This window comes from Notechis scutatus, chromosome 3, assembly GCF_049901735.1.
Source record: "Notechis scutatus isolate UNSWTSFEM ecotype Mainland chromosome 3, rNotScu1.2, whole genome shotgun sequence".
Classification (NCBI taxonomy): Eukaryota; Metazoa; Chordata; class Lepidosauria; order Squamata; family Elapidae; genus Notechis; species Notechis scutatus.
The window spans coordinates 163,020,397-163,038,876 of NC_142011.1; the positions used below are offsets into that span (position 1 = coordinate 163,020,397).

Consider the following 18,480-nt stretch of genomic DNA (forward strand, 5'->3'; position numbering starts at 1 on the left):
TGCCCTAAGTCTTATTTGTACTTGGGGCATATTGTATTGTGTAACTGGTTTGTCTTTATGGAATTAGTAAATAAATAATTTTCTCTGTTTCAGCATTCCTATGGAATGTATGAATTGGCTTGCAGGAGTCACAAATGCAACTTCCAGGATTTAATGCCGTATATCTTGAATATGAAAACCTGCGATGGAATTCTAAGGAAATTTAATGGCATATATTTAGAACCCATTCTGATTTGGAATTCACAGCTATAAGAATTCTCATCTGGGAATAATCTACATGGACACCCCCATGTTTGCAGAATTCTGTTCAAGATTCTCATGCTAAACACTAAAGAGACCTGTGTCCAGGAAAGAAAAGAATGTGGATTGGGTTGCATATTTAATTCACTTTTGGTGCCTCAGTATATCCCTTCCAGCTAATAAAATCAGGAACAAGTTGGCATAATAGCCCTATGCCTTTCAAAAGCAGTTAATTGCATTGCACTTCATGTCTTCATAATCAGTACCCGAGATGTTCATGTCTTCTTGCTAAAATTATCAAATAGAATATTTTTCTACAGTAATTTTGGCAAATGAAAATTAACAGATACAAGTTATCTCTACAAACATCTATAATAGATGTAGAGAAAGAGAGTTATATTAAAGATTGATATTTACTGATGCATATAACACTTTAATGCAAACCGTAAAATACACGAAGTATTGCTCAGAGGGATATTAGTATATTAATATCTGCACACTCAATTTACAATTGTTTAATTATAATTGTTTAATATAATTAAACATGAAATTGGCAGTGGAAACCCTAGACTAACCTTTCACAATAGGACAGAGATGGGGAGATAAGACTATTCATAACAGTATCCAATTTGTATTTGGTGTTATAAAATGTACACAAGCTTAAGTGTTCAGAGGTTCACAGGCTAGTTTAATTGCTAAATTTCCTCCCTCCAGGGAATCGTGTAAAGAGAACAATTTCTGCACTCAAGAAATCTGAAATATGATGTACTATTTAAAAAAAACATTTTTATTTAATAGTGTGAGAAATACTTAATAGTAAGAGAAATTGCAGCGGATGCCTTAAAAGCTGGAAGTTTTGAAGATCGTGCTGCCTGAAGATTAAGGAAACTAAAGTCTAAACCTCCCGGAATGCATCAAGGCCGGACGTTCCCATTGTTTGTACATAAGCATGTGAAAACATTGAGACGAAGTTAGAGGTCCTTGACGCGGATCATTGGACGATCAATAGCCGGACTTTGTGACCTCATAAATGCGTGCACTCTAGTCCCGCCCACTAAGAGCCTATCCGGATAAAAGGTCCTCGGGGCTCTTCTCTAACTTCAGAGGAGGCTCCGGCAAGGGGCGAGAAAGGAGCGATCTCGTCGCTGAGAAGCGCAAAAAATTTTAAAATAGAAGGTTGGGGAGTTTTCAGGACAACCGCGGGACTGTCGTGAGAGGCTTGCTCGGCCTCTTACGCCTGGCACGGTATCAGAAGGAGGGAGGGCAAGCGGGAGAGGGAGGCACAAGCCGTGGGACCCTTTCGGATGGGTGTGCATGGGCGGAACGGGGGAATGTGCAGCAGCAAATATCAGAAGTGCCACCCAAGCCAGCAACGCATACAACGGCTTGGACACGCACAGTTGCCAAGCCACGATGGCTTGGCCCGCTAGACTCTGCGCTGGTGGCTTGGCTGGTCGACGTCTATTGCAGGAGTTCCCGCCTTCGCAGTTTAGCGATTAAGTAACTTTGCGCGTTGTGTACGTTTCCGAGGGCAAAAATCCTGAAACCGTAAATGTTCTTTCCTAAGCTGGCATTCTCTAGAGCCGTCGCACAATTCCCATCATCAGTATTCTGGGGCCCATCACTGCTGAAGGATCGCTGGGATAAAAAGCTTTGTATCTGAGGCAGAAAGCTTATTGTAGTTGCCAGATAAGCTTGGGTGTGTGCGCCCTATGAGTGTGACCAACTCCATAAAGTGACCGTTAAGAAGGTAGTACTCCTTGGAGTTAAAACAAAATGCCAGCGTTTCAGGAATGTGTGAGTGGCAATTTCACTGCCCAGAGTCATTGGATGGTAAATACACTTCATAATAAATAAAATTAAATATACTCTCGGAAGAGTTTTACCTATCATGAACACTAATGACTATAAAGGGTATGATCTGCTCCAAGTTTCTTTCTTGATGTACCACAGTTAGCAGTTATAAGACCAGATTCAGAACTGAAAAAGAACATTTAAACTACTGAGTTCCACTCTGCTCCAGGCAGAAATCCAAATGAAAGAATCCTGACAGATTGTAGAAACTATGTAGTTTCTGCCTAAATACTTGCAATGTATAGCAGCACCTCAAAACCATTTTGAGTGGTTCCATTGTCAAACTGCTCTTACAATTAGGAAGGGTTCCCCCCTTACAATAAAAAAACTTCCTTTGTATAAGTTAAATCACTATTCCAGGTCTTATCAGGGATGAAAGAGTACAGATGTTGACATTCATTTCCTTTCAGGTATTTGAAAATTGCCGTCATATCCCATCAACTTATTCCATCTTCTGAGGGCTAAACATTTATAGGCTTGAGTGAATTTCAGTCAATCTGCTGCACTGAAATGCTTGGCCACATGCAGGTGTGCAACTGTCTCAACATGCAGAAGTAGAAATGGGCTGTTTTACCTTAAATATCTATTCAACTTCAGTGGAAATAATTTCTGGGCATGCACTGTACATGAACAGGAACTACTTTTCCTGAGCCAAGGATCTTCCCTGCTCTGCACTGCTGCATTGGTTAGAAGCAGGACACAAGTGTTTCAGCAAAAAGGGTTGAATGAGTGCTTTGCTCAAATCTTCATCAAATCAAAGGACCTCTTCAACTATTTGTTCATCCCTACTTAATGGTCCATGTTCCTTTAATCTGCCTTCATAGGATTTTGTTTCTAGGTAGTTTATCCTCCTCTTGCCTTTTTTAAACTATTCTAGTTTGTATGCATCCTTGTTAAAATGGAACGACTACAATTTTGAGTCCCGGTGCAAAATAAAGTGAAACTATTATTTTCTGTGATCTGGAATTTGTACTTTTCATGCAATCTTGAAGTGCATTTGCCTTTTTTGCAGACATATTATACTAATGGCTCATATTTATTTTGTAATAAACTACAGTTTCAAGATATTCACTATTGTCAGACCAATTAGCTCCCATCCTGTACCTGTGCATTGTTTCCTGAATGAAAAGCTTTGCATTCATTCCTATTGAATGAATTCAATAATTATTTTATTTACGGCCCATTTCTTCAACCAGTTAAGCTTATTTTGAAATACCTTTCTTCAAATTTAGCTGTCCTTCCCAATTTCCTGCCATCTTCAAATTTGATAAGTGTTTCTACCATTTCTTCCTTCATATTTCAGAGGACAGAGGTCCACATTTAACTAGTTTGCCATTGAACTATTGTGCGATCCTTTGCCAAATTCTTTGCTGAAACCAAGAATGTCTAGCATTTCCTCAATCTACTAAAGAGGTTATTCCATCAAAATAGTAACATTAGTTTGGCAAGACTTGCCAAATCCAGACTAAATTCTGAAAATTACTGCATTGTTTTCAAGGTGCTTACATAAAATTGACTGCTTTATGACTGCTTTAGAACCTAGTGTATGACGGTGTCAGGTTGAATAATTGAATTCTTTCAGTCCTCTTTTTTTAGAAGAGAAACATTTGCCTTATTAATTCTTCAATTCTGTCTTCATCTTACTCTTTAAGATGCCTGATGAAATCTATAATATCTTGCTAGAGAAGTCTGAACCAAAATAAGAAGTGACTAATTCTGTTATTTCTTTATTATCTTTTTGTATTTTTCCATCTTTGGTTTTTTTTCATTTAAAAGAGATCTTAGGTAGTCTGTTTTATTGTTTTAATATCCTTTGTCAAACTTCCAGCACTTTTTGAGCTAGTCATTCCTCTCAAACTCTACAATTTTCTCAGCCTCGCTTTGTGTTTTCCTCCTTGATGGCCTGGCCCTCTTTTTATATCCTATATGTGGTTTTTTGGGGGGATTTCCTGTAATCTTTTCATAGCCCCATAGTGGCTTCTGTTGTCTTCCATTTCCACTACCTTTCCTTGAACTGTTTGCAGCTGTTCTTTTAGGAGTAAACTAGCATATTAATTTGTCTGTAGTTTCCCTTAAAATCAAGAACTCCGGCATTACATGATTACTTTCCTCTAATATAGCCTCTGGTTCATTTATCATTTATTTTCCCTATTGGATAATATCAAATCAATGGTATTCAATGTACTTATGTCTTCAACTGCCCCCTAAAGGGAAAAAGTTTTCAGTAAAACAAAACAAAAATTTCCTGGAAAATCCATGCTTGACAGAATTTGTCTCTCAACAGATGCTGAGGCATTTAAATCCTCTGTCTATACAAGATTGCTCCATATCTTGTTGGAATGTCTGTGGTTTCCTTTTAGAAAGCATGACCCATATTTTCTCCTTGGTTAGGGGGGTAATAATAGACTCCAACAAGAAATTTGTTTTTATTTGTTCCTCTGTTTAAAATCCAGATAAACTGTCTGTCTGTCTGTCTGTCTATCTATCTATCTATCTATCTATCTATCTATCATCTGTCTATCTATCTATCATCTATCTATCTATCTATCTATCTATCTATCTATCTATCTATCTATCTATCTATCTACATTCACACACATTAATTAATTTGGGGTTTTGAGCAGGGTTTATTTTATATAGCAGCTTATAGTGCAGTTTCTCATTCTTCTATTGTGTTTGTTCCTCTGAACAGGGATGTCAAATTTGCAGCCCACAGGCCAGATTCGTCACACGCTGGCCACCCCACCCCCATTTTAGTGAAGGGAGGGGGGGAAATAGCAATATGTCATGTGACAACAACATGATACCGCGAGTGTGACACCCCTTCTCTAGAATATATTTGATTGCTATATTCCAATAAGACTTATCTCAGCAGGTTTATTTATTTATTTGATTTGTCAATCGCTTACAAGATACAGGTATAAGAATAAACATAGTTTTGAATACATCAGATAGATACTTATAGGAAAAATAAAAAGAAACAATAGGACAGAGACGGTAGGCATGATTGGTACGCTTATGCACGGCCCCTACAGGCCTCTTAGGAAAGGGGTGAGGTCAATAGTAGACAGTTTAAGGTTAAAGTTTTTGGGGTTTGGGGAAGAAACCACAGAGTCAGGTAGAGTATTCCAAACATTGACCACTCTGTTGCTGAAGTATTTCCTGCAGTCAAGTCTGGTGCGGTTAACCTTGAGTTTGCATCTATTGTGTACTCTTGTATTGTTATGATTGACACTGAAGTATTCATTTGCAGGTAGGACATTGCAATGTATGATTTTATATACTATATTTAGATCAGACCAAAGGCGGTGTAGTTCTAGGTTTTCTATGTCTAGAATTTAAAGTCTGGTGTCATAAGGTATTCTGCAATGAGAAGAGGAGCGGAGAACCCTTGTGAAATATTTCTGGACTTTTTCAATTCTGTTAATAACAGATACATGATATGGGTTCCAGACTGATGAGCTATATTCAAATATAGGTTTAGCAAATGTTTTGTATGCTCTAGTTAGTAGTGTGATATTACCAGAGAAGAAGCTACGTAGGATTAGATTAACAACTCAATGCCTTTTTGGCTATGTAGTTACAGTGGGCTCTAGCACTTAGATCATTAGAGATGAGTACTCCAAGATCCTTGACAGAGTTTGGATCTCAACAAGGTCTTGACTATTTAGCTTGTATTTTATTTTCTGATTTTTTTTGCCAATATGTAAGACAGAGCATTTATTTGTTGAGATTTGAAGTTGCCATTTGATTGACCATTCTGATACATAGTCAAGGTCTTTTTGGAGGGTAGCAGTATTGTCTGTGGTGTTGAATAGCTTTACAACATCAGCGAAGAGAATGCAGTTGCTCTTAATATGATCACAGAGCTCATTTATGTAGAGTATGAAGAGAGTTGGTCCTAGAACACAGCCTTGGGGGACACCACTGTTGACAGGTACAGAATTTGATAGGACACTCCCAATTTTGACCATTTGTTGTCTGTTTGACAGGAATGCTTCTATCCAGTTATGTAGGTGTCCAGAGATACCATAAGATTTTAGTTTTAGGAGTAGTTTGTCGTGTACCACTGAATCAAAGGATTTACAGAAGTCTATGTAGATTGCGCCTATTGCTTTGCCCTGATTGAGTTGTGTAGTCCGTATGTTTTTGCAGTGTAAGAGTTGCAGATTACAGAATAGTTTTTTTCTGAAACCAAATTGTTTATTTGAGAGTAGGTTGTTTGTCTCTAAGTGGAAGATAATGGATTGGTTAATAATTGATTCCATGACTTTACAGGTGACGCAGCATAAGGAGATTGGTCTGTAATTTTCAACTAGGCTGGGGTCTCCCTTTTTGAAGATGGGAATGACTGTGGCTTGTGACCATAGTTTTGGCAAGGAGCTGGTCCTGAAAGATTTTTCAAAGATTATGCTTAGAGGTTCAGCTATGGCAGTGGATAGCTTTTTTAAGAAGTAGGCACATATTTCATCCGGTCCAATAGATAGGGATGGTTTTAGATTGCGCAGTGCTTTTTTAACAATGTCTTCTGTAAAATTGATATGTATTTGATCATTGTAGTTATGGTTCGACTAGGAAGCACTGGGCTTGATCCATTGCTGTTTACAAATACTGAGCCAAAGAATGTGTTAAAGAGGTTTGCTTTGATGGTGTCATCGTTGCAGTCTTTGCCATTAGGTCCTTTCAGGGGTACGATTATTATGGGTCTCTGATTATTATCATATTTTTCTCCCTGTGATAAAAGTTCTTCCATTCTTTACTTTCCACATTCTGTATATTCAAATGTAAGCCTTAAGCTTTACAAACAATTTTTCCTAATTTTTCAATTTGTGATTTAACTACAACATCATTCACAATTCCTTTTAAATTTGTGATTTTACTACACCACCAACAATACCTTTTAAACTGTATATCTTTGTTTGATATCCTAATTTCATTGTTTTTTTCTGGGTTCACTTTAATGTCCTCCTGATCAAGTTCTCTGTGCTTCAGTTCCACATATTTTAACTGATTTATTTGCAATTATTTTAATTATTTGCCATTTACTTGCAGTTTACTGCCATATTCAGAAGGCACTTATTCATGGGAATTAGATTGTACCAAAAGTAATGAAACATTGGTTTTAAAATTCTAAAGGAACTCTAAAGCCATTAAAGTTGGTCCTGTCTTATTGTTTCTTTTGTTTTATATTATGTACAATTTCAAAAAGTAACACATTCAGTTTAAATCTAACTTTTGAAAATAATATTCTGACATATTGATCAACTCAATCTGAGCTAACGTTGAAGTTACCTTACGCCTCACTATGATTTTTGAAATGATTTGTTAAATGATGACAGAAAACAAATTTCCACCCTAAGTTTGTATGCACTAGGATTTTTCTATCAGTCAATTCATCAGTCAGTAGGAGAGGTGCATCTAAATGCACATGAAGCCAACTTGACTGGATTTGATTCATAAGAGCTCTTAGGATAAATCTTCAAGTTATATAAAGATGAATTCACAAATACTATAAGGCTAGATTAATGTTTCCTGATCTGGTACTTTCCAAATATGTCGGATCTTAAAGTCCTCTAATTTTACAATCAGTCTAAGATTATAGCAGTTTAAACCCAACACATCTGGTACTACTGGCTTGGGAGAGGCTGAAGTACAGATTGTTGGGGTGTCACAATCCTTTTTCACCCCTCTTCTTTCCTTTCAGTTGTGAATTTGCAGTTTCATGTTCAACTGGCAACAATGCATACTGCAAAGCCCAGGATGGTGGTCCCATATGGCCTCAAGACTCTACTTGAAGGAGTGAGCAGAGCTGTTCTCAAAGCTACTCCCTCCAACATCACTGAGTTTGCTGCTGAGTATTTCAAAGAACTGATAAATTTTCGAGAAGGTTTGTCTTTTTTTTTTTTTAAAAGGTTAGATATCCACCAGTATAAAGCAAACCAACAATCATTCAAACTAGCGTGTCCTTATATTAGCTCTGATAGGAAATGTGTTTCACATATCAATTTTGTACAAGCAGAGATTTAGGTCCATAAATTGATTTCCTTTCTCCATCTTTTCTTTCCAGAACATCCTAATTTAGATATCAAAGAACTGGTGAGAGAATTTCATGTGACAAGAGGTATGAGATTAGCACTAAAAATGATTTGTGGCCAGTCTGTACATTATTTAATGTAGCTTGTTTTCTTTTAAGGGGATATTTTAAAGAAAATATAAATATAGTTGCTGAGGCTGTGATTGAAAGTGGAAAAGAAGGCTTTCCTCCTCCCTGACATAGTTTTTACATTAAAAACCATCCACCCTTCCATCCATCGTGGTTAAGATTATAAATCTGAAAAACAAGAATGTTGAAGGGTTGTTAAGCAAAGGGAAAAATTTCAAGTTTCTACCAGGGCTGAGATTGTACTGTATCACTATGGGAAAACTTTATGTGTTCACATATTCCTCATCAGTCCACAGTTATCTAACTGAGACTTGGGGTGCTAGGATGATTACAACAGGGGAAGAGTGCTTTCATTTTGATTCCATCACTGTGGAAGTGTGTCACTCTTCAGGCACCCTGCAAATCTAGAACTCGGTGATTCTTCTATGTTTCCTATCCAAACAGTTTTTGAAAGCCTTTTAGCTGTTCTGAATTTTTAATTTTGACTGCAACTCTGAGGGTGCCATGCAGGGATCCCACATTTTTTGAAAACTAGTATTTTTACTTTAAATGAAAATTGAGTATCTGGCATCCTGTAAAATAGGGATACCAATCTTCCTTGCCAAAAATGCCCCTGGATTCTATATGGGTCCCAAAGACATTCACCTGATACAAAAATGTTTTAGCCACAGCCATATGCAAATATGGCTTCTGTCATGCATGGTGAAAAAACACATTTTGTTTAACAGACTTGGGTGAACACAAACTGACTTATGTTGGTGTGTGAACCCGATCGGCCAAGTATTTCCCCCCTCCTTCTCCTTGCATCTTGCTTATGGTTTACTAGGGATGAGGCTTATACTAATTGGTTTTACATTAAATGATCCCAGCAATTTAGGTTAGCTAGATACTTGCATTTAATAAAGTAATGCTAGCTTCAGACTGGGCAAGATTCATGGATGGAGATAGGAACTCAGTAGCCTTAATATTGCTGTCCATGAAATGCTCAGCTCACAGAAAGACTGGTGTGATTTGTGTTTGTGTATGAGGCAAAAGGAGTAGGAGAAAGAAAGTTGTTTACGTTGTATAGAAAACACAGTCCTGGTGAAGATATCTATTCCACTGTCCTGCATTTTAGACATGGCAATGTTACAGCTTTTTTTTTTTTTTTAAAGAATCAGCATATTTGGAAAACGAATATTTCTCTTTTTTTAATTCAAATTTTTATTTTATTCAAAAAAAGATTAAAATACCAAACTCCCCCAAAATTAAAGAATAGAAAACAAAATGCTGAAAGTAAGATGGATGCCTTGACTTTTGGACCTCTCCCAAAGGGAACTGAAATCTTCAAGACTCCACTTCCCAGATGTGGTCCATGGCTGGGGAATATTGGGAGTTGAAGTCCTCCAGGCTTAAAGTTGTCAAGGTTGGAGACCCCTGGTCTGGGTCATTCTTAAATGTTCCCATTCACATCTAGGGAGCAACACCACTAGAGAACCAGTTCTGGCAGCAAAATCAGCAGATCATTGGCAAGAAAGAGAAAAATTCCTACCATTTAGCAGCCATCTTGGGTGTGGGGGGTGTTCTTTTTATCTCTTTGCACATTTCTCATTTCACTTCTCAGCTCTATACACTACACGTATTCTCTTTTTTGACTACCGTACTAGTGACAGCTGCCAGGTTCCCACACCATGGCAGGCAAAAACACATTTGTGGACTCAAGATAACACTGTTGAGACACCATGCCTACTCACAACTTTTATCTACTTAATATTTCTGGATTTGCACAACGCACCAAGCATAAATTAACCAAAAATAACTTGGTGGTAGGACAAGCTAAACTAGTTTGGGGTCTGTTGCCAAAAAAACAAAACAAAACTCCTGAAATCTTGAATTTGTCTTTCACTCTGTTTCTGGTAGAAATTCCTGGATACTTTTATTGCTCTCTGTATAATGTAGTAGCTTAAATCAAAAACGTTTTGTGGTTCTTTGATTGGCTAAACCTTCATGCCTGCATGCTGTCTTGCTTCCCTTTGCTGTTTTCCCCTCTTACTTACGCCGTCTTCGGTCCGACTTAAGCATGGTATATAAAATCATACATTGCAATGTCCTACCTGTCAGTGAATACTTCAGCTTCAACCATAACAACACAAGAGCACACAATAGATACAAACTCAAGGTTAACCGCACCAAACTTGATTGCAGGAAATACGACTTCAGCAATAGAGTGGTCAATGTCTGGAATACTCTACCCGACTCTGTGGTTTCTTCCCCAAACCCCAAAAACTTTAACCTTAGACTGTCTACTATTGACCTCACCCCTTTCCTAAGAGGTCTGTAGGGGGCGTGCATAAGCGCACCAACGTGCCTACCGTCCCTGTCCTATTGTTTCTCTTATTCTTTTATTTTTCTTATATGTACCCATTTCATGTATTCACAACTATGTATACACTTATACTTATTATCTTGTAAACAATTGGGAAATCAAATAAATAAATAAATAAATACTTCATACTTCAACAAAACAAAACAAAACTCTTTCTCCCACCACCAGAGGGACCTCAGGTTTAATTGATCTCAAATACGTTCTCCTTTTTTCTTGTTCTGCCCTGTCATATTATAAAATCACTTTCTCCAATTTGTTGCCCTTCAAATAGGTTGAGCTATAACTATAAATCCTCTCCTAGTTCAATGGCTGGCAGTTATGAAAGCTGAAGTTAAATACATTTGGGAAGGCAGCGAGTTTTTTAAATATACACCCGCCCACCACTGAGAACTACCTGACATTTTAGGCATGGTTTTTCTAAAACCTGAAATCTTGTATATAAGATATTTATCTTAGCCATAAGTTAGTACTCATAATTGGGCTAAGATGCGGCAATAGTTCAGCTGGGTTACATAGCGTACTACTAAATCATTAATGCTTCTGTCTTAGCATAATGTGATTTGTAATCATCACTAATGGTTTAAGGACAGTTAAGTTGAAGCCTGATTAAAGAAAACATTACAGTCAGATGTATGAACCTGGATTATAGATTGACCCATAGAAATGAGCAGAGCTTAAATTAATCATATAAACTTTCCTTTTGAATCCAACTGAATTATAAATTGACCTATAGAAATGAACAGAGCTTAAATTAATCACAACAAACTTCCTTATTGATTTCAGAATTTTTCCTCAGTAAGACTAAATCTGAACCATAATTGAAATTATAGCAGGTGGCGGTACCAAATTGACTCTAGCTGACTTTGAAAAAGTTAAGTAGGGTTGGGCTTGATTAACAGTTGGATGAGAGACCATGATGCATTAATGCTATGGCAGACCACATCAATATTGTCGCCAGGAAAAAACAAAGGCGGCATATCCTTGAGTTCATCAAGGGTTAGGATTTTAGAGGAAGCAATTAATATAATTAAAATTGATTTCCCCAGATGTGCCTCTCTTCAGTTTTTGGAATTCCTGGTCAGAATGGTCATGGTTGAGAATTCTGGAAGTTAAAGGCCCACGTAGTGGAATCATGCTTAGTTTGGCAAAAGCTGTTTAGAATCAACTTTATAATTCCCGTGATATTTTTTTTAAATTGGACTCCTATTTCCCTTTTACTGATAATATTAACACTGGCTGCATTTGTCACAATTTGTAGCATATTTTCATATTTTTCTATGTCATTTAATTTCTGAACATATGAGTTAATTCAGCAAATACTTCGATATAGCTTGTTCTCCACTAACTTAGTGCCTTCTGAAAACATATACTAAAATACTTTTCGTCTATGGTACCTCTCATTTGTTTAAATTGTTTCTTCCAACTTTATCTGATTAACTAAGTCAGTTTCAGGCTATAAGTGGTAGATTAGGAAGAGTGATTTAATGAGAGCGGCAGAGAGAATGGAAGATAAAAAATAGTAAATAAATTAAAGAGAGAGAAAATGTTGAGCAATTTTTACAGCAATGTAAAACAGCAATGTTGAGAAAATGTTGAGGTATTGTTCATTACTCATTTACCTTTTGGATTATCTTGTGGTTTATTTTCTAGAAGGGTTTCCATCTTCACAAGAACCTTACTTTATATTTATTCCAAACTCTTAGGATGGGATTTCCAACAAAGTGATTAGTGAAATCAACATTTATTTTAACTTTATCATACCATAAATATCCATGCCATCCAAATCTTAATTCATGGCTCTCCATTTCAAGTAACCTTTTATTTTGAAGAGCCATCCATTCATTTAGTCAGACCAAACAACAAGCATCAAAATACAATTTCAAATTGGGTAAACCCAAACCCCCTTTTTCCTTAGCATCTTGCAATAATTTATATCTAATTCTTGGTTTTTTCCCCTTGCCATATAAATTTAGAGATTATCCATATGCCATTGTTTAAATAGAGTATCAGTTATAAATATTAGTACTTGAAACAGAAAAACTATCTTTGGTAAAAACCTTCATCTTAATTACAGAGATTCTACCTATTAATGATAGTTGCAATTTATCTCATAAGGATTTTTTAATATCATTCCAAAGAGGCACAACGTTATTTTGAATCAATTTAGCATTTGTATTTGTCAATATAACCCCACTTTTTATTTTTTTCTCCACCTTAAAACTCGACGTTTTAGTCAATATTTTATAATCCTGAGAGATCATATTCTTAACAAGCATTGTTACTTTCTGCTTATTTATTATAAAGCTGACTACTGCCCCAAACTCATTTAATTTCTTCATCAGACATTATATTTGGGTCTTGCAAAAATATAACTAAATCATCAGCAAATGCTCTCAATTTATAAACTTCCTTTTTGATATCTATACCTTTTATTCTCTCATCTTGCCTAATGTCCCTATTCAAAACTTCCAGAAAACATTAGAAAAATGAAGTAAAAACTGAAAGGATGCATTCACCAAAGCATAGCAAAGGAGAAACTAACTGTAAAGCATAGTATATACAGAAAATAGCTGTAGAAACAGCGAAGTTCAACAGAGGACTACAAATACATGAGAAAATCTCAGTCTTGTTCAGTAACTGAGAACTCTTCTTCCTTAGCAAAGATATTCCCTGGATTATTCTGGCTATAGGTCCTGGCTATAGCACCTTTCCCATATAGATTTGTACTGAGCTCATCCCAGGTAGGTTTCCAAAACCTTATATAATATGCTCTAGCAATTCCTCATCCTCCTATTAATGCACATTTCTTATTTATACTTCTTGCCCAATAGTAGTTATAAAATATTTTGTGGGAGCACCATCTGATTCATTTCTTCCCTGCCAGGTGTCAGTCTTTGACAAAGCAGTTCCAGAAGAAAAGATAATCTTCTGGAAGTAAACTGCAGTAAAATGGAAAGAGTTCTAAAAGCCTTCATACTAAAACTAAAATTACTGTGACCAACTGTCAGAATAGATAGGAAAACATAAGGAAAACTGGGTTCCGCCATTTCAACCTCCTCTTCTGCAAACGTCTGGTTGGCTGAATAAATATGTAGGATCAATCTGTAGCCTCTAATGATAGGACACAAAGTGAGAAATTGTTTGCCAGCGTGGAAAAATCTCTAATCATTTCCAGGGCACATAGAATATGGGGCTCCAAAGATATTTCATAAGAGCTTTAAAAAGAGGTTTCTCTATGCTGAATCTGATGGAATATAAACAGTTATGCTGTTGGTTTGAAATCTGAGCGTGGCAATTTGCTTGCAAATGTTTTGTCACCATTCAAGGAGACATCATCAGTGCATTTTGAGTTGTGCTCGTCTGTGAAAACTCAGGTCTTTAAATACTTTTTTGTGAGATGCAAAGTAGTCTGACTGCTGTTTGGATATTTCTGAGTCATGGTCTGATTTTGGACTGCTTGATTGGCTGGCTGTTGTTGCTGGGCTATAGTTAAGTACCGTCTATGTGATACAGATTAGGATTAGAGTTGTTTATCGGGGTGCTTCTGACAAGCACAACTCAAAACGCACTGACGATGTCTCCTCGAAGGGTCATGAAACATTTCCAACTAAATTCCCAAGCTCTGAGCTCAAACCTACAACCTAACTACCGTGTTTCTTAGAAAATAAGACAGGGCCTTATTTTTTTTAGACCCACCCCCCAAAAACGGCTAGGCCGTCTTTTTGAGGCGTGTCTTAATCTCCCTCCTGCATGCCTCATCCAGCCACTGGGCTGCTTCTATCCCAAGGAATGCCCCACGGGCCTTGCCTCTCCAACGGGCCCCTTCTTTAGCAGCTGAAAGCGCCCCATGCGTACCCTTGCCTCTCCACCAGGCCGCTTCTGTAGCAGCCAAAAGGAGCTATTCCACAAGCTTAGCACAGACTGAGGGAAGAATGGCAGGCAGGAAAATTCCCCCTCCCCATTTTTCTCCCTCTTCGCCAAAAAGTCTCAATTCCAAAACTTCAGCGTTCGGAATGGAGGGGTTTTGGCAAACGGGAGGAAAATGGGGAGGGGGGATTTTCCTGCCTGTCATCCATTCCTCAAGCTCCCTCTCCCTCCCTATTTTCCTGCCTTTCGCAAAAACGGCTCCGAGCCTTCAGCATATCCCAAGGCTTGTTGTAGCGTTGTGCATGCGAGCGGCGGTATTGCTGTGAGGTTCCTCACATCGGAGCAGCCTCTTCGAACAGGACCCTGCGAGGATTGCTGTGCCGTTGTGCATGAGAGCGACGGCACCGCTGCGACTTTGGATACACTGGCGCAGCTGCTCATGGTAGGATGCCAGCTGCACCAGTGTGATGAAGCTTATGGAGGTGCTGCCATTCATGAGTGCAACGCCACAATAAGCCTTGCAGGGTCCTGCTGTAAGAGGAATGGATAACAGGCAGGAAAATGGGGAGGGAAATTTTCCCGCCTTTCACAAAAACGGCTCCACTCCGAGCCTTCGGCGTATCCCAGGATTGCAACGCAGAGGCTCCATTCCAAATTTTCAGCGTTGCAATCCTGGGATACGCCGAAGGCTCAGAATGCCTCTACTTCGGCGCAGAATGATTTTCGCCCCTCTCTGCAGCCGGACACTTTCCCCCCCCCCCCATGCCCGCGCCACCACTCATGCCGGCCATGCCCATCCCTTGGGCTTATTTTCGGGGTAGGGGTAATATTAGGCCCACCCCCAAAAAATTAGGATTGGGCTTATTGGGGTGGGTTGTGTTTTCTGAGAAACACGGTACCAACCCGAGCTACTAATACTTAAACACATTTCAATAAACAGTTACGTTTATCGTACCTGGCAATCTGTCTAGGTCAGGGGTGTCCAACCTTGGTAACGTTAAGCCTGGAGGACTTTAACTCCCAGAATTCCCCAGCCAGCTTTGCTGGCTGGTGAATTCTGGGAGTTGAAGTCCTCCAGGCTTAACATTACCAAGGTTGGACACCCCTGGTCTAGGTCATATTTCTTAACTTCAGCAAGGTTGAAATGTATAGATTTCAATTCCCAGAATTCCCCCAGCCGGCAAGTCAACACATTTTAAAATTGCTAAGGTTGAGAAACATTGCTCTAATTTTTAAAGAAGGCTTTTTTCCAACCTACCTCTCAATAATAGGCATTAAAATCCATTTCTAGGGCAAAGCTGCCATTCGCAGCATCTGATTCTTCTGCTTACATTTTTTCCCGATACAACATTTGAACATCCGGTGGTCAGACACCAAATCTCTTCCCATGTGCTTTACGTATTTTGACTTCTTTTTAGAATGGAGATTTAATTTTTGTTTGTGTTTACTTCTGAGCCATGCCACCCAGAGTCACCTTGCTTGGTCTTATAAATTGGTCTTATAAATTGGTCTTATAAATGTGTAAAATGAATAATTAAAGAAATACACAGAATGAACGTGAGAAACAGCCAACCTTGCTGTGTGATGGGTTATTATAAAAGCCTGCAGACATTTTCTCATCTGCAACCATAGACCAACGTGTGCAAGTTAAATGAACGAAGTCACCTCTGGTTCCACCAATCATGTACAGCCTTGTATTAGCAATAGTAATAGACTTAGACTTTATATACCGCTTCACAGTGCTTTACAGCCCAAGTGGTTTACAGAGTCAGCCTATTGCCCCCAACAATCTGGGTCCTCATTTTACCCACCTTGGAAGAATGGAAGGCTGAGTTAACCTTGAGCCTGGTGAGACCCGAATTGCCAAACTGCTGGTCGCCGGTGATCAGAAGTAGCCTGCAGTACTGCGTTTTAACCACCGAGCCACCACAGCTCTTACATGCTTTCTCTAACGGCAGATGAAAGACAGATATTTAACTTCCAAAGTTGACTTGGAAGTCAGTGGTTTTTCTTTGTGTTGATGGGCATCTCTTTTTAAACTCATTTCCTATTTATCTTCCCCCAGTGGAGGGATGGGCAGAAGGACCAGGAGCAGCAACACAGATGCCCCATTCTAAAAGGGCAGACATTGGAGATGCGTTTCGGTCAGATCTTGACACGATTCCAATTCATGATGAACCCAAACGGAAGGAGAAATCGACAGACACAGAAGAGGACCAGATAAGCGAAGAGTCTCGTGAACTGAGCACCAAAACTACTCAATTCCCATCTACCGTTGACGAATTTGTAGAAAAAGTTGGAGATGACAAGGGAGCAGGACTCGCTTATATCCCAGCCGATCCAGCTCAGCTAGCATCACAAATGCTAGGTAACGTTGAAACGATGGGTGCTGAGCCCGAGTTGAAGGATGTGGCCATCTCTGTGCAGACCCTTCCTACGTTGTCCCATACTCCCAGTGAGGCAATGGCCGCGATTGCACTTGGTCAACTACCTGCTCCGGCACCTGCCCCAGAGCCTGCCCCTGAGCCTGCCCCTGAGCTTGCCCCTGAGCCTGCCCCAGCAGAAACAGAACCTGCTGAAGAAGAAGCACCTGCCCCAGCAGAAGCAGAACCTGCTGAGGCAGAACCTGCTGAGGCAGCAGCAGCAGAACCTGCTGAGGCAGCAGCAGCAGCAGAACCTGCTGAGGCAGCAGCAGCAGCAGAACCTGCTGAGGCAGAAGCAGAACCTGCTGAGGCAGAAGCAGAACCTGCTGAGGCAGAAGCAGAACCTGCTGAGGCAGAAGCAGAACCTGCTGAGGCAGAAACAGAACTTGCCCCAGCGGAAGCAGAGCCCGCCCCAGAGGAAGCAGAGCCCGCCCCAGAGGAAGCGGAACCTGCCCCAGAGGAAGCAGAACCTGCCCCAGCGGAAGCAGAACCTGCCCCAGAGGAAGGGGAAGCTGCCCCAGAGGAAGCAGAAAACAGAACTTCTGCAACTTCTCTCAGGGCTGGATCAGTCACTCAAAGTCAGACCACCGTCCAGGAGGAAATAGCTATCTCGGGCAGCCTGGCGGAGCAGCCACCTGCTGACCTAGTAGAACAAGCTTCCTCAGATCCCTTGCAGGAAGGAGAGCCACCCCCGCCGCTACCACCACCGCCTCCTGATAAAGACCTGTTGCCAGAGGGTTGCCCAAGTGAAATTGAGCTCACATCAGACATACACATCACACCTGAGGGTGATGATGACCCCAGCGCTGGTGGAGAGCCTGTACCACCACCTTATGTGGAGCAGTTTCCACAGCAGATAGTCATTCCTTTCGTAGACACAGTAGCCTGTCTCTTAGATCCACTAACAGCTTCACTAAATTCAGGCCAGTTTACTAGTATTCTAGATCCATCTGCAGATGATGCAGAATGTGACCCTGACAGAATGGATACTACAGAGCAACTGAAACCAACTGACCCAGGTTTTATTATGTCAGGTAAGAAAGTCAAGATATTTCTGAATCCTTCCTATTCCACATTGTAATATTTTAGCTCCGTAAATAGTAATCATTTCCATCTCCTTGGGTGCATTTATGTTGGTAAAAGCTGGCAATAAATTAGCAGGAAAGGGGTAAGTTCTCCAGCTACAGCTGAACTAGAATTGCCAACAGTCTCAGCCATTACAGTCAGTACTGGGAGATGTTGGATATTGTAGTTCAGCAATACCTGGAAGGCTACAAGTTTCTCCACTCCTGCAGTATGGCTTTGGCCAAGAAAGTGCCTCAAGGACTGGAACGTATTTAAATGCAAATAGCCATGCCACTGCAGGGTTGAAGTAAATGAAGGTTACTTCTGTTTTGGGGTGTTAACAGGCCCACATCACTTGTCAGGCAGATTGTGCATGTGTGGAATTTTTGCCTGTGGGATGCTTCCAGATGTGCAGTGGATTGTGAATAAGCCCTAAAGTTTTCTTTGCACAAGTTTGCCCTAGTTTCCTGTTCCTGTATTATATTCTTTTTGTACAGAGACGG

General features: G+C 39.6%; 1 protein-coding gene across 7 annotated transcripts in view; it reads left to right on the forward strand.

Annotated features, from left to right (window-relative positions):
- Window positions 1-1,304: 1,304 nt before the first annotated feature.
- CABYR (calcium binding tyrosine phosphorylation regulated) overlaps window positions 1,305-18,480 on the forward strand; it is a 30,276-nt gene continuing 13,100 nt past the window's right edge. For 4 of the 7 annotated variants that reach the window (XM_087961645.1, XM_087961642.1, XM_087961641.1 and 1 more), the window contains exons 1-4: window positions 1,307-1,416; window positions 7,799-7,981; window positions 8,162-8,215; window positions 16,555-17,946. In XM_087961645.1, coding sequence (XP_087817771.1) covers window positions 7,834-7,981; window positions 8,162-8,215; window positions 16,555-17,946 — 1,594 coding nt within the window. In that variant the 5' untranslated portion in view covers window positions 1,307-1,416; window positions 7,799-7,833. Of the gene's footprint in view, window positions 1,486-7,798; window positions 7,982-8,161; window positions 8,216-16,554; window positions 17,947-18,480 lie in introns of all 7 variants that reach the window. The other 3 variants (XM_026670280.2, XM_087961646.1, XM_087961643.1) reach the window with 3 other exon arrangements.